Source organism: Drosophila erecta, unplaced genomic scaffold (assembly GCF_003286155.1).
Source record: "Drosophila erecta strain 14021-0224.00,06,07 unplaced genomic scaffold, DereRS2 tig00000092-arrow-pilon, whole genome shotgun sequence".
NCBI lineage: Eukaryota > Metazoa > Arthropoda > Insecta > Diptera > Drosophilidae > Drosophila > Drosophila erecta.
Window position 1 is genome coordinate 19,617,852 of NW_020825207.1, and position 19,996 is coordinate 19,637,847.

At 42.9% G+C, this 19,996-nt stretch overlaps 3 protein-coding genes, 1 non-coding gene and 1 pseudogene across 6 annotated transcripts; 1 reads left to right on the forward strand and 4 right to left on the reverse strand.

The window, feature by feature from the left end:
* Positions 1 to 10: 10 nt before the first annotated feature.
* Positions 11 to 1,364, reverse strand: LOC6548795 (annotated as a pseudogene). 2 transcript variants are annotated; one of them, XR_003407869.1, is made up of 2 exons: positions 992 to 1,364; positions 11 to 777 (listed from the first exon to the last, which is right to left on the reverse strand). The product of XR_003407869.1 is annotated as a transforming growth factor beta-1-induced transcript 1 protein, transcript variant X1 (transcript). The 2 variants fall into 2 exon arrangements; XR_003407870.1 differs by having other exon boundaries at positions 11 to 780.
* A 3,254-nt stretch (positions 1,365 to 4,618) lies between these two features.
* LOC6548794 (glutamate receptor ionotropic, kainate 2) lies at positions 4,619 to 9,517 on the forward strand. Its single transcript, XM_001974015.3, has 11 exons — positions 4,619 to 4,828; positions 4,898 to 5,044; positions 5,138 to 5,200; positions 5,263 to 5,466; positions 5,520 to 5,731; positions 5,788 to 6,129; positions 6,328 to 6,759; positions 7,132 to 7,490; positions 7,545 to 7,975; positions 8,297 to 8,565; positions 9,017 to 9,517. Exons 1-11 carry the CDS (start codon positions 4,744 to 4,746, stop codon positions 9,482 to 9,484), a joined length of 3,012 nt encoding a protein of 1,003 aa, XP_001974051.2. The 5' UTR covers positions 4,619 to 4,743; the 3' UTR covers positions 9,485 to 9,517.
* A 1,206-nt stretch (positions 9,518 to 10,723) lies between these two features.
* On the reverse strand, positions 10,724 to 19,791 carry LOC6548862 (WD repeat domain phosphoinositide-interacting protein 2). The gene is made up of 4 exons (XM_001974014.3): positions 19,436 to 19,791; positions 12,395 to 13,125; positions 11,665 to 12,210; positions 10,724 to 11,606 (listed from the first exon to the last, which is right to left on the reverse strand). The coding sequence occupies exons 1-4, from the start codon at positions 19,471 to 19,473 to the stop codon at positions 11,506 to 11,508; spliced, it is 1,416 nt and encodes a 471-aa protein (XP_001974050.1). The 5' UTR covers positions 19,474 to 19,791; the 3' UTR covers positions 10,724 to 11,505.
* On the reverse strand, positions 13,517 to 13,656 carry LOC6548863. The gene has a single exon (XR_046554.2). It is a non-coding gene; the product is annotated as a U4 spliceosomal RNA (small nuclear RNA).
* On the reverse strand, positions 14,455 to 17,500 carry LOC26527100. Its single transcript, XM_015157424.2, has one exon. The coding sequence runs from the start codon at positions 17,248 to 17,250 to the stop codon at positions 15,127 to 15,129; it is 2,124 nt and encodes a 707-aa protein (XP_015012910.1). The 5' UTR covers positions 17,251 to 17,500; the 3' UTR covers positions 14,455 to 15,126.
* Positions 19,792 to 19,996: the final 205 nt, after the last annotated feature.

Below are 19,996 nucleotides of genomic sequence, written 5' to 3' on the forward strand. Positions count from 1 at the left end.
TGCGTTCCAATTAAGATAAAAGGGTATTCTCTGGCCACCCCGTTCCATTGACTTTACTTATTTCTTTTTATTTGGGTGCGTGTGTGTTGTCGAGTGTGCTAAGTGTTTGGGTCTGATTTCTTGCCTGCATCTTGGCCTCCTAAGCATCGGGAACTATTTTAAGTTTAGTGTAGGGAAACAAGTGGCCAACTCTTAATGAACATGGACATCGGGGGCGGTGTCAGCAATTGCAGGCGGGGCACACGGGCTTGTCCCCGTCGATGGTGAAGGTCTGCGAGGTGATGGGATTCTCGCACTTGTTGCACCGGAAGCAATCGCGATGCCACTTCACGTTCATGGCGATCACCGCCGAGTCCGTTATGGGCTTCTCGCACTTGGCGCACCTGGCAGCGAAGAGGTCCTCGTAATCCTGTTTGCAGTAGGCCTTGCCGTCGCGCTCATAGAACGACTGATTGGCCAGAGGCTTCTTGCAGGCTCCGCCGCAGCAGAAGCAAGCCTCGTGCCAGCTCTCGCCCATGGCGCAGATGGTCCTTTCGAGGATGGGCTTCTTGCAGCCGGCACAGGTGTAGGTGTACCGCTCCACGAAGCACTTGTTGCACACCGGCTCGCCGCTCTGGATATTGAAGGTGGCGTCCACGATCTGCTCATCGCAGTGGCGGCACAGGAAGTGCTCCGGATGCCACGTCTTGCCCAGGGCGGTGATCATTCGCTTGGTGATGGCCTCCTGGCACTTGTGGCACACAATGTCCTCAGTCATCTTGGCCTTTCGATTGGTGTCTGCTAACGAAACATGTTTTTTAATAAGCACAAACGACAGTAATACATTCGATAACATTGAACATTGAGGTTAAGCTACAAAATGACAGGGTTTCTGTCGATTACTTTGTGGAGAGAAAGAAAGCTAGGCATCAATCGATAACACAGGGCAACCCAACATCAATGAGAATATTTCGAATTTTCTATTAGTTTTAAAGCTTGAGACATTTCTTACTGTTTCACGGTTTTGGCGTGTGTTTCTCTCCTTCCTCTACTTTCTCTCAATGTTGTCTTCTTAGTTCGTTATCGTACTGTTCTCGTATATCAAAAAATTTGTTACAGGCCCACCGTATTTTACTTTACTTTTTTTTAGATGGTTCACACAAAATGGGAGAACAAAAGAAGCATACGGATTCGGACAAATTTGAATACGGTTTTTTTTTTTAGAAATTTTGATGATTTTATTCAAATAAATATAGAAAACGAAACGAATGAAAACGTATGAATTTAGCAAGACTCAAAAACTGAATGAGATATTCGATGGGAACGATGGGTCTATGGTTTGACATCTGAAAAAAATACAAGCACCGCCTACTGGACTGGATATATTTTGATTTTCGTTTCCAGGCTACTTTAATTCTTATGCTGCTGTGACTTCTCCTTAAATTTTTGTCAAGTGTGTTTTCCTTGATTATAAATTCAATACATAGCTTTCGTTCTATCTATTGTGCAAAGGATACTACACATACTTTTGGGGGTTGCCTTTACAATCATCGAGTATAAGAATTAGTCACACCAAAAACCATTAATAAATTGCCCTAACAGGATAATAATAAGGGAGGTCTTCCACTTCTAAGGGGGATTTCTGGAAACGGCCGGCATTTCCTTGAATGCGCTGCTAGAATGTGTGCATTATTAAAATGTGTTCCACGCGAATTTATTAAAAAATGTAATTAAAGCAAGAATTCTTAGAAACTCCGCTTAGCCGGCAATTAACAACGGCTACACATGCGTAGAAATGACTGCTCTTTTAAGGACTCAACTATGCACCACGAAAAAATGATTTCACTGAAAGAAATATCACCTACACATCGAATTTTTAATATAAAACAAAACTGTAAACTCTTCCATAACAGTGTTAATCGAGTGTATCAACTAATTGCAGATGACTTAGAAGACTACAAATAAAGATTAAAAATGACCTGGAGTAATTGCTCAGATAGCTGGGACTACTGCACAAGTTAAGTGTCTTTTTTTCGTGTGCATGTGCCGCATCCCTCGTTCCCTGGTGGAGATGGTCACTGGTGGAGCACAGCAATGTGGGCGCTCGCTACGCAATGGGTGGTGCGGAGTTCCGGGTGGCGCTCGTTCCGGGTGGTGCCCGTTCCGGGTGGCGAGTGGGGGTCCTCGGCGGGAGGACATGTCACAATTTGGCTTGCGCTTTGATGCGGTGCAAGGAATTTGAAATTGCAGCACCATTCGGACGCCGTTTCCGGGCGAGCTAGTTGTGTAAGTCGGAGAAGAATTTGTGTCAGGCGTCTGTCTGCGAATGCCAAAGAGCGTGCGAAGCTCGTATGCCATCCACATCCTCGTCGTAATCCAGATCCGTACTCACTTCGCCGAATATAGGTTGACCTGCTCGTAATTATTAATATTAAATACCAAGAATTCACCATTTTAAACCGATAATTGCATCCAGGTCTCGCACTTTCTAATTGCTCAAAGTGGCGGAACATTATTTTTTGGCACGTTTATGGGACAAGTTCAAAGAGTTGCTCCTTGGGGCCACATAAATATATCCTTCAAACCAACCCGTAATTGCAAACGCAGTTGCATGACCCACAATCATTTATTTGGGTTTCTCGACTGCACTCGGGTGGTTTTATTCGTGTGAGTAAATTTAATTAGACGCTAGATTAGATTAGGCCAAAAGGGGAAAAGCCGAAATAACCCACAAAAAAATGGGTACTAGCTCGCAGTCAGGAAATTAGTCAGAAGATTTAGGAACTAGAATATGTCGCATTTGTGGAGATAAGCAGTATGTGGGTTACTGGGTAACTTCGGTTTTGACTTGTAAATTAGCTGCAGAACTTTGTCCCTTCCTTGGATTGTATTGTTAAAAAAAGCACAATTATATTGTGTAACAATTTAAAAGTATGTAAAGCTACTTGACGCTTCCCAACTTCCGCTCAACTAAATAGGTAACCTGAGGTTATTATTACTTATGTATTTACCCGATACTTGTATACTATATTTGTTGAGAAGTATGTAACAGGTATATGAAATCGTTTCGGCGCTAAAAATATAATTTTAATCAGGATCACTAGGCGAATCGATATGGCCACGACATAGCTTGGAGAGGGAATTTGAGTTTCAGTGCATTATAGTGCACTATGCTATGTTTTCCTATTTTCTTTACTCATCCATTTTTATAAAAAATCAAGCAAAATAGCACAAGTGTTACAGTGTACATACATATGTAGACATATTACAAAATTAGCGTACTCTCTGGAACTTTTCATTTTTACAAAAATTACCCTTATTTAACCCACAAAAATGGATGTATGTTTGGTAGAATTAAAAATAAAGTAACGAATTTATAGTTTCCGTACACTCTACAATGTCGCGAAAATATTGTAATACATTTTAAATTTGATTTTACAAATAAATCGTATGCTTAAAGTACGGCTGCCAGGTTTAAATAACTAGGAGCTTTTTTACTGTTTGACCGAATAACAAGAGCATGGGCAGGACCAATGGCAGAAATGGGAAACTGGAGTCGCAATCAATTACGCGACGATTTAATTATGCATCCTGGGAACGTACAGGACACAGGTATCCATGTGTGTATTTACGAGACCCAGGGCGCATTGAACTTTGATTTGGATCAGCCCTCAGCACCAGAGTCAGTTGGTCGAATGGCATTTGAGTTGACTGATCATTGAAATCGTCTATACACAATAATTTTCCTGGGTTTAAGATACTGTAACATATAAAATGGCGGCAATTTGTTACTCCATATTTTCGGTTAGCTTCCTCCGGTGAGAATGTGCGTCTTTGAGGAGCTATTTGCTCAAGAACCAGATGAAATGTTGTGAAATATGCTTTAGTAGTACCTTAATGCCCATCATGTACCCTTTAAAGAGCTGGACGTTTTTATTAGATACAAATCATTACCCGTTAAACTAAACTTAACCACAAATTGTTCTTCTTGTGCGGAAAGTACCTTTTGAAAATTACTATTTAAAAAAATAACATTTAAACTTAATGTCATAGGAATGTCAGGAAAATGGTGGAAAATATTAGAAAAGAAATCCCACTTTCGTTGTTTTTAATCATAAAGTTTTTAGTCACACCATTCTCTTAAATATATATTATTTCGCTTTTAGTTTGATCAAATTCGCACTAATATATCATATAGCTGTCATTGAAGAGAGAACGACAGGTTTCTCGACTATCAGATACCCGTTACTCCGCTATAGGGAGCGAGGGACGGACAGACAACCAGGGCTAGATCGACTAGGATAGACACCCTGACCAAGAATATACATATACACCTTATAAAGTCGGAAACGCGTCCCTCTAACTGTTACATACCTTTCAACAAACCTGATATACCCTTTTACTTTGCGAAAACGGGTATATATGTATGTATGTATGTCTGATGTATGTAAGATTCTGCTAGTAGGGACAAGTGTCGTGGGCATATAACAACGCTGTTCCTCTCAGCACAGTTGATGTTGTTTAGAATGCACAGAGCAAAACAAACTGCACCAGGCGCTCTCTTGGGATCTGTGTATCTCGCGCGCCTTTAAATTTAGCATAGCCTGCTTCCGTTCTGGTTTCTATGCCGACTATTACTCATTGCATTGCAGACCTCAGAACATCACAGTTGAAAGTGGGCACACGTTTTGGCTTTTTCAGCTTTACATCATCAGCAAAACAGCCTTTGGCAAGTTTAAGGTCCATGGATAGCTGGAAGCTATAATGTGCAAAATGTATTCCCTGTTCCTCACTTACTTTCTTCTGAACGCCTTGCCAGTCCTCGCAGACAGAAGTCAGTTTATGGTGGGTAAGTGTTTGCGATTTCCCAACTAGGTCACAGTCTCGACCGGATCGGTACAGTTCGCATTTTCTGCAGGCAGCATCTTCACATCAGACAAAGATGAGTCGGAAATCGCATTCCGGACAGCGGTGGACCGTGCAAACATACTGGAGCGGAACGTAGAGCTGGTTCCCATTGTGGTGTATGCTAACACCGATGACAGTTTCATCATGGAAAAAATGGGTAAGACCTGGGGGCTGCTGAAGCGTACTGTTTAAATGGTGTTTAAAAATATTGAAAAGCTTCCGATTCTATTAATGCATCTCACCTTTTAAGTGTGCAACTTGATTTCCCAAGGAGTAATCGCCATTTTTGGACCCAGCACAGGCAGCAGTTCAGGTGAGCAGCACGTGATTCAAGATTGGGCACTAAAGCTCATGTAATCGAGTTCCCTCTTGCAGACATTATTGCCTCAATATGCGACACACTCGATATACCGCACATAGTATATGACTGGATACCCAATGAATCCATACCAGATCGAGAACACTCTACAATGACCCTCAACGTGCATCCTGACAACCTCTTGTTGTCCCAGGGACTTGCGGAGATTGTGCAGAGCTTTTCCTGGCGTAGCTTTACAGTTGTCTATGAGACTGACAAGGGTGAATTCTAAAGGGGGATCGCGGAAAAGGTTCTCATTTTTCTGTCCACATAGAGCTTCAACAACTTCAGGATATCTTGCAAGTCGGTGAGCCCAGCAGCAATCCAACCACATTGAAGCAACTGGGCCCGGACGACGACCACAGGCCTTTTTTAAAGGAAATTAAGCTCTCCACCGATAACTGCCTCATCTTACATTGTGCCCCCGACAAGCTATTGAAAATATTGCAGCAAGCAAGTGAGCTAAAAATGTTGGGCGAATATCAGGTTCGTATTCAATAAGTGATCAAAAGTGTAACCTAAGGACGTTTTTATACCCCAAGAGCATTTTTATACCCCTTCTGGACACCCATTCCATGGATTTTGGTGAACTTTCCGGTGTCGATGCCAACATAACTACGGTTCGACTAATGGATCCAACCGACTTCCATGTGAAAAACGTAGTGCACGACTGGGAGGAACGCGAAAAACGGGAGGGACGCTACTTCAAAGTCGACCCAAATAAGGTGAAATCCCAAATGATTCTGCTCAATGATGCCGTGTGGCTCTTTGCTAAAGGACTCACAGAACTCGGAATTTTCGAGGAGCTTACCGCTCCCGATCTAGAATGCCGGCGAAAGAAACCATGGCCATTTGGTAAACGCATTATTGAGTTCATAAAAGCGGTAAGACATTTTGAAAATTTAAATATGGCTTAGAAGCATTACAAATTTCCCTTCCAAAATTATCCAAATGATCCAGATGATCTGGCGACCTGGTAATGTCATACAAAATAGTCGTACATTGACACACGTTTTTAGTGTATTAACTTTATAAAAACGTCAGCAATTCTATCGTCACTTATAATCAAATGAATTTCTTAGCGTTCCGAGGAGACTTCGACTGGACGAATTGACTTTAATGAGAATGGACAAAGAAGCTTTTTCACCCTGCGTTTTATGGAATTAAATTCCGATGGCTTTCTGGACCTAGCCACTTGGGATCCAGTGAACGGATTGGATGTACTCAATGACGACGAAGAGAGCGAGAAGAGAGTTGGCCAAAAGCTGTCCAACAAAACATTTATTGTGTCCTCACGCCTGGGAGCCCCATTCCTTACGCTCCGAGAGCCGGAGGAAGGTCAGATCCTGACGGGGAATTCCCGTTACGAGGGATACTCTATAGACTTGATCGACGAAATTGCCAAAATGCTGAACTTTAAGTTCGAATTCCGAATGTCCCCCGACGGCAAGTACGGCGCTCTCAATAAGGTGACCCAGACCTGGGATGGCATCGTGAGGCAACTGATTGATGGGGTACGTTAAATAATAGTCTAGTAATAATATATTAATGTGTATAGATCGGGATAACAGGCCGTGTCGATCTGGCCATGTCCTCTGTCTGTCTAGCTTCTTGGCCTTCTAGTGAGCTTCTAGTGAGTCTAGTGAAGCCAACTATTTCTATTTCTATCGATATGGCACAAATATTTCGGTCACGTCCACTGTAAAGACACAAACCGCAAAAAGCTGTACCGCTTTAAATTCAAAAATGTTTTAATTTTGATTTTTTTGATTTAGCTATGTTTCTTGTCAGTTTTCTTACACTCAAACTTTCGCTTGCTAAGTAACTAAGTAACATCTGATAGTCGAGGAACGCGGCTACAGTGTTATCTGTTGTTTTCCTTTCAGAATGCTGACCTTGGAATCTGCGATTTAACAATGACGTCATCCCGACGCCAGGCAGTTGACTTTACACCCCCGTTCATGACGCTAGGAATCAGCATACTGTTCTCGAAGCCTCCGACTCCACCCACAGACTTGTTCTCGTTTCTATCTCCATTCTCCTTGGATGTGTGGATCTACATGGGCTCGGCATACCTCTTCATTTCCCTTCTTTTGTTCGCACTGGCTCGCATGGCACCCGACGACTGGGAAAACCCTCATCCGTGCAAGGAACCCGAAGAAGTGGAGAACATATGGTCGATCATGAACACTACATGGCTCTCGATCGGCTCATTGATGGGACAAGGCTGTGACATTCTGCCGAAGTAAGAGGATGTTATAAGGGCATTCTTTTGTGTTAAAGATCGATTATTTTCCAGGGCTGCCTCCACCAGGTTGGTCACTGGAATGTGGTGGTTCTTCGCTCTAATGATGCTGAATTCCTACACGGCTAACCTGGCTGCCTTTCTGACCAATTCTCGCCAGGCGAACTCCATCAACAGCGCCGAGGATCTGGCTGCTCAAAGTAAAATTAAATACGGTGCGATGGCTGGTGGTTCCACAATAGGGTTCTTTCGCGACTCGAACTTTAGCACTTACCAGAAGATGTGGACCGCCATGGAAAGCGCCAGTCCTTCAGTTTTCACAAAAACCAACGACGAGGGCGTCGAGAGGGTGCAAAAGGGCAAGAATCTCTACGCCTTTTTGATGGAGTCCACCACCTTGGAGTATAATGTGGAGCGGAAGTGCGACCTGGTGCAGATCGGTGGCTGGCTAGACTACAAAAGCTATGGCATTGCCATGCCCTTCAGTAAGTGCTGACAATAGGACCTTAAGATACAATATACATACATACCATCTATGTGTGTTTCCCATTCACTTACTAGGGACTTTGGTTAGGATGCGGAGAACTACCTTTACGTTTCTTAGACCTATTTTCACCTTTAATCTTTTTAGAGTCTGCAACAATTGAATCGCTATAGCCGGAAATATATTCCGATTAGCCACTTCTCTGATAGCACTTTGCCCTTCTCAGTCCTGTGTCCCTAGGGATTGCTCCGATTGTACTGAGCTGCCTCTATCCTCTAATCCGTTATTCTAAAAGTTGCCCAAAATGAATACTTTCTTTCAGATTCCCCGTATCGCAAACAGATCAGCGCGGCAGTGCTAAAGTTGGGCGAGCTTGGACAGCTGGCGGAACTAAAGCGAAAGTGGTGGAAGGAGATGCACGGCGGCGGGAACTGCGAGAAGAGCGACGACGATGGAGGAGACACGCCCGAGCTTGGACTGGAAAACGTGGGTGGAGTCTTCCTGGTGCTGGGTCTCGGTTTGTTTGCAGCCATGGTTCTGGGATGTACGGAGTTTCTTTGGAACGTCAAATCGGTAGCAATTGAAGAAAAGGTAATTGTTATTTAAATTGTAATACTCGATACTCACCGAGTAAAGGGTATATTAGATTCGTTGAAAAGTATGTAACACGCAGGAGAAAGCTTTTCCGATCATATAAAGTATATATATTCTTGATCGGGATCAATATCCGAGTCGATCTGGCCATGTCCGTCTGTCCGTCCGTCTGTCTGTCCGTCCGTCTGTCCTTGAGAACGCCTCGATCTCAGGAACTACAAAAGCTAGAATGTTGAGACATAGACCCAGCGCAGCTTGTTGACCCATGTTGCCACGCCCAATGTAACGCCCAAAACTGCCAAATGTGTTTGAAATTCTTCCATTTTTTTGTAGTCGCGTAAATTTCTATCGATTTGTTGCCACGCCCACTCTAACACCCTATTTCTATCCATATGACAACCAAATGTGAAAAGTGATAGCTATAGCATGATCTCTTGATTATTTAAAGATCTCGCTGAAGGACGCTTTTAAATCAGAGGCCTTGTTTGCGGCTAGAATATGGATAACCACTAAACCTGTACATACAAGTTCTGGGTCTGGCAGCTCATCATCGTCCAGTTCCACGTCAAGTCGCTCCAAGCATTCTTTCAAGTCGCAGGGATTGTCAATGAAAAGTCTTAAAAGCTCAGGGGACCAGGACGTAGAAGCTTCAGTCCACAGCAAGCTGAAGAAAATCGGATCCATGTTCTCACTAAAGTCACAGAAGACGGTCACTCCACCTCCAGAGATAGGCTGGAAATCAGACAAGTCAACGCAAATCGATGAGGTTCTAACTACTCAAGACGATCTTGAATTGATGCCGGAGATAGAAGCACATCCCCCACAACGGCACCATCATCACCATCATGCTCGCCATCATCATCACCATCATCAACCCGATCACGCGCATGATAGGAATTCTTTGTCTCAAGAGTAATCAGTTCTTGAAACTATTTAACGGTAAATTAAGAATAGTTTCAGAGCAATCTTTCATTGTAATTCTTTACTATATCAATATAAATACCGAACTCCCCCGAATAATGGACTTTTAACTGGTAGGTATTGACAAAATAAATGGTACCAATTAAAAGTGAAAGCTATTCACCGTATTAAGCTTTAAAATAGTATGTTTGAAATGCGCTTACAATGACAACATATTGGAACATAAATGATATAAGTTATTTGCCCCTGATATAAGCAATGGATTTAGGCAATGAAACCGCTCCCATAAGCTAAAATTTGTTTACCCGTTACTCGTAGAGTAAAAGGGTATACTAGATTCGTTGAAAAGTATGTAATAGGCAGATGGAAACGTTTCCGACCAAATAAAGGTCCGAATAAATATTCTTGATCAGGATCAATAGCCGAGTCGATCTAGCCATGTCCGTCTGTCCGTATGAGCGCAAGTTTGTTTCCAAATTAGCCACGCCCACTCCAACTCCCACAAGCCGCCCAAAACTGTCACGCCCACACTTTTAAAAATGTGATATGTTTTCAGTTTTCATTTTTAAATATATGCTGTAAATTGCTATAGATTTGCCAAATACTTTTGCAACACCCACTCTAACGTCCACAAATAGTACAAAACTCTCACGCCCAAACTTTTAAAAAAATTTTATTTTTTTTTAATTTTATTATTTTTTTCCAATTGCTACCGATAATCCAGAAAACTTTGAAATTTCTAGTTAGAACTTCCACTAGCTCAGTAACGGGTATCTGATAGTCGGGGAGCTCGACTATAGCATTCTATCTTGTTTAAATGTGTATTTTCACTTGCATCATTCATTTTGCTGAACAGTTTGATTTTTCGATGTCTCCTGTATTCTTTCATACGTTGGAATAATATAGTTTCATAATCAAAACATTTACCAAAGTTTGGGCCAGAATTTGAAAGAAGTTTGCGCTGCGTCAACTTCAGTAGGATCTTTATGCCTAATCTTAGCTTTTCAGTTCCTAAAGTTTTCGAGATCTTCTCGTCCATACGGACGAGCAGACAGCCGGACATGGCTAGATGAACTAGGCTAGTGATCCCGATCAAGGAAAATCTTAATGAATAAATAATGGCTTTACGAGTAACAGAATTCAAAATACTATTTCGATAAGGCGACCAAAAGTTTTCCTTATCCCAATTCTCTGTTTGATCGCAAAGTTCTTATGAGTTTTTTGTTTAATAACAAAAGGAGAGTTTTTTGATTGTTTGTTTGATTTTAAATATTTTTATTTAGCCTTTAGGTTTTTTCATTTTTAAAATCTTTTTTGGTTTTCTTCTTTTTTCTTTTACGTACATGAATAATTCCATTATACTGCTAAGTATTTTCGTAATGCTTTCGAATTGCAAATTTAATTTCGAAGCTATCGTTGTCCTATTTAAATTATATTTAATTTTTAAATTAAATACATCGAATTTTTACTAAAATAATTAAATAAGTTTTTATTTGCTTCTTAGTAATATAATATTTTTGCACACTTTTGTTAATTTATTGCAAAGCTAGTTGAATATGTTTTTTTTTTTAAGGTACATCATTTGTTTCTTTTTTTTGTTCGTTTTTGAGCTTCTACCGCACAATTTTATTATTTAATTCTATACAGTTATACCTAAATTTATATAATACAAAGATACAGAGTTTGAATTAGTGCCTAAGGTTTAATAATGTTGACCATTAGGGCAAAAATAAATTAACACAATAAGAAAATCAAGTTTTTTTACGTGTTATTCTTTTAGGTACTTTTATATACATACATACATACATGATTAGATGCACATACATTTTAAGGGATGCTTCATATAAAATAAAATACTTTTCAAACGAGTATTTTCGCTTCATATAGGAAGGATCGGTAGATATAGATGTCATAACGGTTGTCTGGGACTACTTGTCATAGGTGAATTAACTAATGTTGCTAATTAATCTGCTGTCTATCAACTATGACCATATCCTTGATGCTACGGCGACGTGGTCAATCCTTAGCGGTAATTGCCACTGGCGGAAATTGTCGCTCATCATAGAGCTTTGTTGGGGTGTCGATGGCATCGCACAGCTTGCGAAACTTGGCAGAATCTGCGGATGAGGCATTGTTAGACAGGCTGTTCGAAAATAACTATTAATATTTGCTCACCAGACATCGCATCTGCCTGGTCACCTTTCAGGATGCTTGCGTAACTGTTGTCTTGCATGGGATCCGGATTTTCGATGAGCACACTGGCCGCACAGCTCTTAAGCATCGTAAGCGAAGGCTGCGTCAGAGTTGACGGATTCGAAGGCTTGATCTGTGACCTCTGCAGGCTTTCGCTGAGCTCAAGCTCTATAACATCCTCCAGGGCTCCGCGCAAGTCGTGGACAGACAGCAGTTTGCAGGAGCCGCCTCGATCCGCAGGAAACTCGTGCACGTACAGAAATCCGTCCTCGCACGCAATCAGCAGACGTGGCTCCTTCTGAACACGGGTCAAGGCACATATGTGCTTTAGGCCGCCCTGAGCCAGCTGCACCGTGGCGAAGGATCGGTCCTGAGCCAGTACTTCGCTGACTTGCGTGGGCAGCAGCAATGACGACACAGCCTTCGAAAACATTCCGCCCCAGGTAGCGACAGGTCTGCTGCTCTCCTCAGCTGCTGCGGATGCCGCTGATTCCTTGGCAGAATTTTCGGATTTGGCAGCCACATCGGCTAAGATGCAAAGGAAACTTGTATTTTATAAAAGTAATATAATATATATATAATATAATATATAAATAATAATAATATTCAGTTACTTTTTTGTTCAAAAATATTACATTGTTAAAAAGCTTTCAATGTTTTATTATGTTAAGGCATCCAGGCAACGGAGCTCATTCCTGGTCAACATACTCACCTATCGCCTTCAGCTCAACCGTCTCCACTGCACGCGCATCGATCTTGAAAACGTGGATGGTCTCCGTGTTGGAGGAGGCGCAGAGGAAGTCCCCACTGGCCGAGAAGACCAGTGAGGCAATGCGGACACAGCTGACGCCCCTCCGGAATTCCTGCACTCGCTGGCCATTCTTAACACAAAAGACCCGGATGACGGTCCCGCGCTCGGAGGCGGTGGCCAGCAGGGCACCGCTGGGCGAGAAGGCGAGAGCTGAGAGGGACGTGTCGTGGGCCCTGATGGTCATGCCCGTGCGCAGCTTGCTGGCGTTGAAGATACGCAGCTCGCCGCTCGTTTGGCAGACAGGGAAGGCCAGGTGCGAGTTGAGGGAGAGGGCGCACAGACCCTGCTCGTTGGGCGCGATGTTCTCGATGGAGTGCAGGATTTTCATGTCGCGGATGTCGTGGATGTGTATGCTCTCCGCCAGGCAGACGATCAGACGCTGCCGGTTCATGCGGACGCACAGGATCTCCGACGGGTAGAAGCAGTTGCAGATGTCCTGCTTCTTCTTAAAATGGAGCATCTTGAGGCAGTTTGGCTTCTGGGCGGTGACCAGCACCACCAGCGAGCTGTTGAACAGGCGCTCTACTATTCGGATTTGCTCCGTGTTGTCCTTGGCGAATATCTCCTCCACCTTGTCCTGGCTAGTAATCGAGAACAGGCGTAGACCCGTGGGACTCAGCACAGACAGGGAACTGTCGGAATACACAGAAGGTGAATAAGTGTTACTAATGCGGCAAAAGAAGTATAGCGATTGGGAAGTTGCAAAGCATCGAATTTTGTATTTTTGCTACTTTGTGTATAAGGCGCTTAGGATGAAAACCCTTGACCAACAGAGGTTTTCATAATGCCTATATCCCAACTGTTCAAATAATTTGGTAATTAAAAATTCGGCTTTTACAAATTATGTCCATAGCACAAAATTGTTTGCATACGAATGACTTTAAGAAGACAAAACCAAAATACCATCAGATGCAAATGTAAATTCGCACCATACTTTGCAGTTCGACCATCCAGTACCGAATGTCGTTAATAAACTAAACACGGAAGGGGTATTTAACAAGCTTTAAATTTATTATTCAATTAGCCCTCTCGGGCTTCCAAAAATTGCCGTAGTGGACGGTATTTCACGTCCCCATGGCGGGGTATTGGTTAAAGTTTTCAACTAGCAATAACCGCACCTCAGGAGGACTTCATTGGTTACGGTATTGCCACTGCGCAAAGATAACTAAACGCTGGCATTCGACTCTACTGTATGCCGGCGCTGTTAGAAGCAGTTGGGAATTATATGCGCACACGCACGCGAAAACCTCCCAAGCGACGAGTTTGCAGCCGGTAAAAAGGTGCAGCATGCTTTTGGGCTCCCTTGCTCTGCTCTTTTTGATACCTATGCGATGCAGGCACTTTTGGGGAGGCTTTTCAAGGGTGGGTTTCCCACAGTAGCCGTTGCACAAACGGATTAAGTTCTTCCAATGACCAACCACTTGTTGAACCAGCCGCACGCAGAAAATATTCTTCTTAGATGAGCAAAATCGTAACATATTTGAGTGCGAGAACAATATTATTGGAAAAGAAATTCTTGACTAATTATGAATTTTTGCTCGTACCAAATTTGATATTTAAAATATTACAAATTATATACATACATACGTACATATACATATATTGTAATTCGTGTCGAAAATCAAAAAGTAACAAAAACAAGGCAGCTTCACTATTAAACGCAAAAGAAAAATATAATGAAATAGTGGTAAATATGCTGTAATTGCCACAAAAATAAAAATATTTAATTTAACAAAATATATATACTTGAATCTTATTTTTTTAAAACTTTGAGCATATGCTTAATATGTTACCCTGGGCCAAAATTTCGGTCAACATGCATATTCCTCCTTAGAGGGCACTGTTTTTACAGAGCAAAACCATAAAGCCATAAAACCATTCTAGTTACAAGAGTATGTAACAGGAAGAAGGAAGCGTTTTTGACCCTATAGAGTGTATATTCTTGATAAGGATCACTAGCCGAGTGAATGTTCACTTTTAAACACCTAATGTTATTATTGCCGCGATAATTTAATGAACGGTGAGCTTATTTCAGGACAAATATTCAAACTTTTCCAACTCCAAATATTAATACATATTAAAGTGTTAATGTATAATTCATTTGTCAAAATAATGAGGCATTCAAAGTGTTGATTTAAAGTGTTTAATTAATTTTGTCGAACAAAAGAGTTAGTACTAGATTTGTTGCTTGGGCAACTTATTAATAATTTTTTGTGATGATCGACAAGGCTCTTCATTCACTACATTTAAATAATAATGTTTCAGCAATTCTTAAGTAAATGTTAAAATAAGTAATTCTAAATCACAATAAATCGTGTCTTTGAATGACTTATGTTTATTATTTGGAAGTAATCATTTACATATATAGGACTACCCTTCTAAATTGTAATACTATTTGACATGACATAAATTAATTAATCAGTTTGTAAATCATTGGACCGCAAATGGTCCAAGTTTGAATTGAAATTTGTAGACTATTGTTTTGAGTTCAAACTTGGATCTTCTAATTCTGCCCATTTTCTAAATATAATTAATCTTGAGATCCATTCTTGAACATTTTCGAGATGCTCCACTTCCACTTTCCGCTCCACTTTGTACTTGGTGCTAATTGTCAATATTTTTTATTCCCGTGCTCAGAGGAGGTCGCTTGGCGACAACTGGGACTCTCCCTCCGCCAGATAGATATGCATGGCCTTGAGAAGCAGAGCGATTCCCAGCTGCTTTTTCTGTTTCATGGTCCATGACTGAGCCGGCCCGTAGTAGTCGCCGCGCTTCATATTGGTGAGATGATTCAAGCCCAGAGCGTCTATTATAGACGCTTCGCGCGTGTATGCATCAATTGGCAAGATGTTGTGAAAAACATGCAGACATACGACTCCACTCCCATGTTGCCAAATGTTCAAGATGCGCTCCAGCTTACGGCTTCCCATCTTGCAATCTCCCGGTGGCGGGGAGCGGAACACATCTGGCTGCAGGGTGCGGAATCCGCCGACGCGTTCCCCATTTGTCTTATCCTTTTCGCGCTTCTGGTGAAGGCGTGTGTGCTGCCGCATGGCATCGTAAAGGTGAGCGTACGGTCGCGACGATTTGCCCTTGCCTACGTAGAAAATGGAGTCCAGAAAGCGCTGCCATACCCCGAACTTTTCGAGAAAAGCGCTCTCTCCAGGCAGATTCCGCGAAATGCGTGGATCGATCAACATGTAGATGAAGCTCTGTTTGAGGTGTCCCTCTCGCATGTTTTTTTTTGTTACTCCACACTTTGCAAAATGAGCTGCAGAGGCTGCTTCATGTGGCAAGTAATCATTAATCCTCGCAAAGTCCTCTGGGGACCGCAGCGTGCGATGAAGCTCCACAGAGTAGCGGATCTGTGCCTCCTGGGCATGCTTTTGGGCTGCCAGCAGCGCCTCCGTATTGCGTTTGTATTTGATTAGCTGCTTGATGTACAGTCTCTTAGTTGTTTTGGTAATAGGACCCACCGGAGCACCCAGTTGTGTCAACTCACGGCGCAAAGCATCCGTTTCGTAGTCTAGTGGCAGGGTATAATTAGTGCTCACGGAGCTTTCCAAATCGTGCCTCCTCTCTTTGGGAGTTTGCTCGATTGGCTCGATTTCCCGCCGTTCCCTATTCTGTAGGTATCTCGCTTCGTAGAAAACTAATCCATTCTCGTCGTCTGTGTGAACGTATGCCTCCTTGATTTGCAGAAAGTACTCATCCTGGCGTGGTGAGTTCTCCGCCACGTCCTCCTCGTCACCCTGGGCAGTGAAGAAACTGTGATCCGGGACTGGCTCCGGCTCCACGACGACCGCCTGAGAAACCTGCTCCACTAGCATCTCGAACACCTGCCGACCCGAGGTGGGAACATCCTCTGTCAGTGTCTTCGGATTGTCCTCATCTCTGAGCTTCTTCTGCAGGTGCTCCTTATAGCTGAAGTCGTCATGATAAATCGCATCATCCACCAGAGCTTCCACATGCTCGTCGTACTGATGGAGCAGGGACTGGCGGGCGCGTGAGCGTTCTACCTTCTCGCGCCAGCTTTCAATAAGAGTTCGCCGCTTTGGCTGATACGGATCCTCCGGCTGGTTCTGCCGTTGGCTCTGGATGAGTTGGGTAAGATGAGCTTCAGTGAGGGCAAATAGGTTCACAGACTCCTCATCCGGCAGGGGCGGAATGTCGGAGCAATCCACTTCCGTTGGCTCCGGAAACTTCGGCTGCGGTCGATGCCGCCTGTGAGTGATATTAATATAGAAGGGGGAAGTTACATCGTGATTGTACCTCGGCTGATTGGGCGTTAGAGCGTCGACCACCTGAGCTCGCTGCTGCTTCTTCTTGCTCTGCTTCTCGCGGAAGATGTGATCCCGGAGCAGCTGCAGCACCTCGAAGTGGCACTCCTCAATGGCGTAGTGAACTGGCAGCTTGTTCTCCTCGTCAGCCAGGTCCGCGCGAGCTCCGCGCTTCAGCAGCATCCCTACAAGTTCCGTCCGCCCGTAAATGCTGGCGATGTGCAGCGCCGTAGTCTGGCCGTCGCACAGGGCATTCACGTCGAGGTCGGGACACTCGAGAAACCGTTCCAGGATCCGCTGGGCCAATCCCCCGTTTCGCATGCCGCACACGTAGTGCAAGGGGGCCAGTCCGCGATCGCAGGGCACGATGCCAGCGTTTATGCTGTTCCTCTCCAGCATCGACATTATATCCGCCTCGTTCTCGTCCTCCAGGGCGTCCAGGAGGGTCAGAGCCAGGAAGTTGGCGCGCTGCTCCATCGCTGCTGCTCCTTGTATTGATTTTTACCCATGCACTCTCTCGCTCGTATTTCAAACTGCAATCAATTGTTCGCTTTATTCTCGCCTTTTCAATGTCAGCAGTGCCGCATTTTCCAGTGTGGCCATACTCGCAAGCCAGGCGGGGTTGCCAGATGTTCGGAGTCCCGGTTGGAGATTGGAGGTGGCCCGTATTTTTGAGCGGCACATTTGAAACCGGTTTTGCGATTTCGCAAGGCAAGGAGCTCTGGCAATTATTACGATTGATTTTTGGCACATAGTTGGCTTGCGCGCACGCTCCCCGCGATAAGCCTACCACAGTAAAGTGATCAGTGAGCGCAACACGTGTTGTTGCTATTTCTGACTATTTGTTCTCTTGAAACCGAAACTAGTTCCCGCCAAAGGCGTAACGACGCTAAAATGGGGCCCAAGGTTACTAGGCCCCTTGTTATGCGATAGCGCATTGAGGTCTCTTGTTTGTTGTTGTTCCCTGAGTTGTCTTTGTTTTCGCGTTGTTGGTAAACAAACGAGTGTTTAAGAAAAATAATCGCACACGTTTGCAAGGGTTTTTTTTACAAGGGGCATCGAAAATAAATTTACTCATCAGGCAAAAGTGCACACTTACGGTCGTTTGCATTAAAATTTAAGCTGATGAGTAATTGCTCAGGTTACCAAATAAATAACAACAAGCCCAAGAGCCTTGATGACACAGACTTATCCAACCAACTAGGGAAAATTAATGAATAAAATAAAACTTTTGACCTTAGGACCCAATGTTAAACACTGTAACTTTAAGTTCATATAGCCCTCCTTTAAAATTGTTTAGTTGATTTATACCACTTAGTCTTTAATACCACTTCTAAATATATATTAATTATTTTCTTTGAACAAATTTCGCAAATATCTAAAATTAGTACGTAAAACTTAGTCCATCTAAATTTCTAGCCAATTTTCTAATTTTTTTGTTAGATGTATCACAAAGTGCAAATGTACACCCCTGGTTTAATTAAGATTAATTAATAAAGGTAGTAATTAAATGAGAAAATAAAATAATGTAATTTCAAATTGTTGTTGCTTCACTTCATTTCGCATGGTAAAGAGCTCCAGCAAATTTGCATTAAACAATGCTGTTTACATTTCAAAATTTCCACATTACTGATAAACTTTAGACCGTTGTTTGTTTTATAAAAAACGAAATATCAGAGGAAAAGTCCCGAAAGATAATGCCAAATTGTTTTATATGCCTTTTAGCGTCCATTCACCCGCGCGGACTAATTGATTTCATTCTGATTAGAAATCTCCCTTCTCCCTTCACCGTCTTCTTTCTTTGTCTCGTTCTCTGTCTTGATCTATGACGCGCACTGATCAGCTGACGACATATTTCAAATGCACTGAGAGTGTATTCTGCTTTTCATTAGATTTTCACCACAAGTAGTCATATTGAAGTTTCCGTTACTTTCTTAGGCTTGCTTGCACTTTTTCCCTCACCTTGCTTTAAATGACATCAGCTGACCGAAAATAAACGTACCGTGCAATAGCGAAACTGGTTAATTAAGCTTGAGAGTAGAGGCTGCCTTCCAAGCTACAGTGCGCTACCGCAAGAGTGACCCCTCTTTGTTCCTTGTAATTTTAAAAAGCTATCTGCCTTATCGCTCCCAACTTTCATTTGTTCCACAGCTTGTGCGCTCATAGCACAGTTTGTGACGCGACTTCAGCTGTTGCGCATAAACACGCAATTGTGCTCCACTCGTGGGAGTGTTGGTGTCCAGCACAGTGGTCATCGCAATGGAAAAACAGCTAATCGGTCGCTTGTTGGCCAGTGTTGGCTAGCGGGTGGGACCGCCAGGCCACCCTCTTAGTTGGACAGTGTGCCTAGTTCGGTTACCAGCCCTTCCGTAACGGGAAAGGCATTCCAAAATAGATGAATGCATGTCATTGTAATTGGAACTGCTTGTTTGCATGTTCTAATAAACTACACACACACGAGTAATGACGCCAATTCACGCTCACCCACAAACACACTAACGGTCCCCGCCCACCTCCCCCACAGCAGCTGTTTTCGCCTTGTTTACCCGTCTCATTTGTCGATTTTTGTGTCTCAATTGCTTGCCGTGGTTTTGCCACTTTTTCGCTGTGGTGACCTTCCAAGCTTGGAACCAAGGATTTAAGCACAGATGTCGCTACTTACGTAAAGTCCTGGTTGAAGTTCATTTGATATGTGGTCATTGCTGCTGAAGTTTTGCTGATTGTATCTTTTTATCTAGTTACACTTTCACTGGCCTTTAGATGCTTTTTATTTTGGCTGTATCCAGTTGCAGTATTCCACCGTTTGGGTACACAAGATCTTGATCGACGATGGCAGATGAGCAACGCGAATTGATTTGAGTTGATACTGAAAATTAAATTCGTTTCGTTTGTGTCGTCTTTGTTGTTTTGCTGCGACTGTTTTTCTCGTTCTATCTATCAACAAATTCCCCCTACGCACACACACACAAAAATCTTTTGCTCATTGGAACTGGTTTCAGGAATCGAACCAGTCGTGTTCTTCAAATACCAAATATACCGTTAACACATTTGTGTAACGTAAAATGTAAGTTTTTTTGAAAAATTAATCTGGCCAATCTCCGCACTGGCCAATATCTGCACTCAGAAGAAATCATTAAATTCTTCAACTGAATTTCACACAATTACAGAATGATTGCGTTTGGTGAGTACAATTTGCATTCTATTAACCAAAATGTAAAATGTA

Excerpts from the sequence above, each read along its gene's own strand:
- LOC6548794 (XM_001974015.3), top strand. The coding sequence starts at position 4,744 with ATGTGCAAAATGTATTCCCTGTTCCTCACTTACTTTCTTCTGAACGCC. Across the intron at positions 5,045-5,137 it reads TTTCATCATGGAAAAAATGG|TGTGCAACTTGATTTCCCAA; the intron begins GTAAGACCTGGG and ends TCACCTTTTAAG. Across the intron at positions 5,201-5,262 it reads CAGCACAGGCAGCAGTTCAG|ACATTATTGCCTCAATATGC; the intron begins GTGAGCAGCACG and ends TCCCTCTTGCAG.
- LOC26527100 (XM_015157424.2), bottom strand. The coding sequence starts at position 17,250 with ATGGAGCAGCGCGCCAACTTCCTGGCTCTGACCCTCCTGGACGCCCTG.
- LOC6548862 (XM_001974014.3), bottom strand. The coding sequence starts at position 19,473 with ATGACCACATATCAAATGAACTTCAACCAGGACTTTAC. Across the intron at positions 13,126-19,435 it reads AACTTCAACCAGGACTTTAC|TTCCCTGTCTGTGCTGAGTC; the intron begins GTAAGTAGCGAC and ends GTATTCCGACAG. Across the intron at positions 11,607-11,664 it reads CCAGGCAGATGCGATGTCTG|ATTCTGCCAAGTTTCGCAAG; the intron begins GTGAGCAAATAT and ends CCTCATCCGCAG.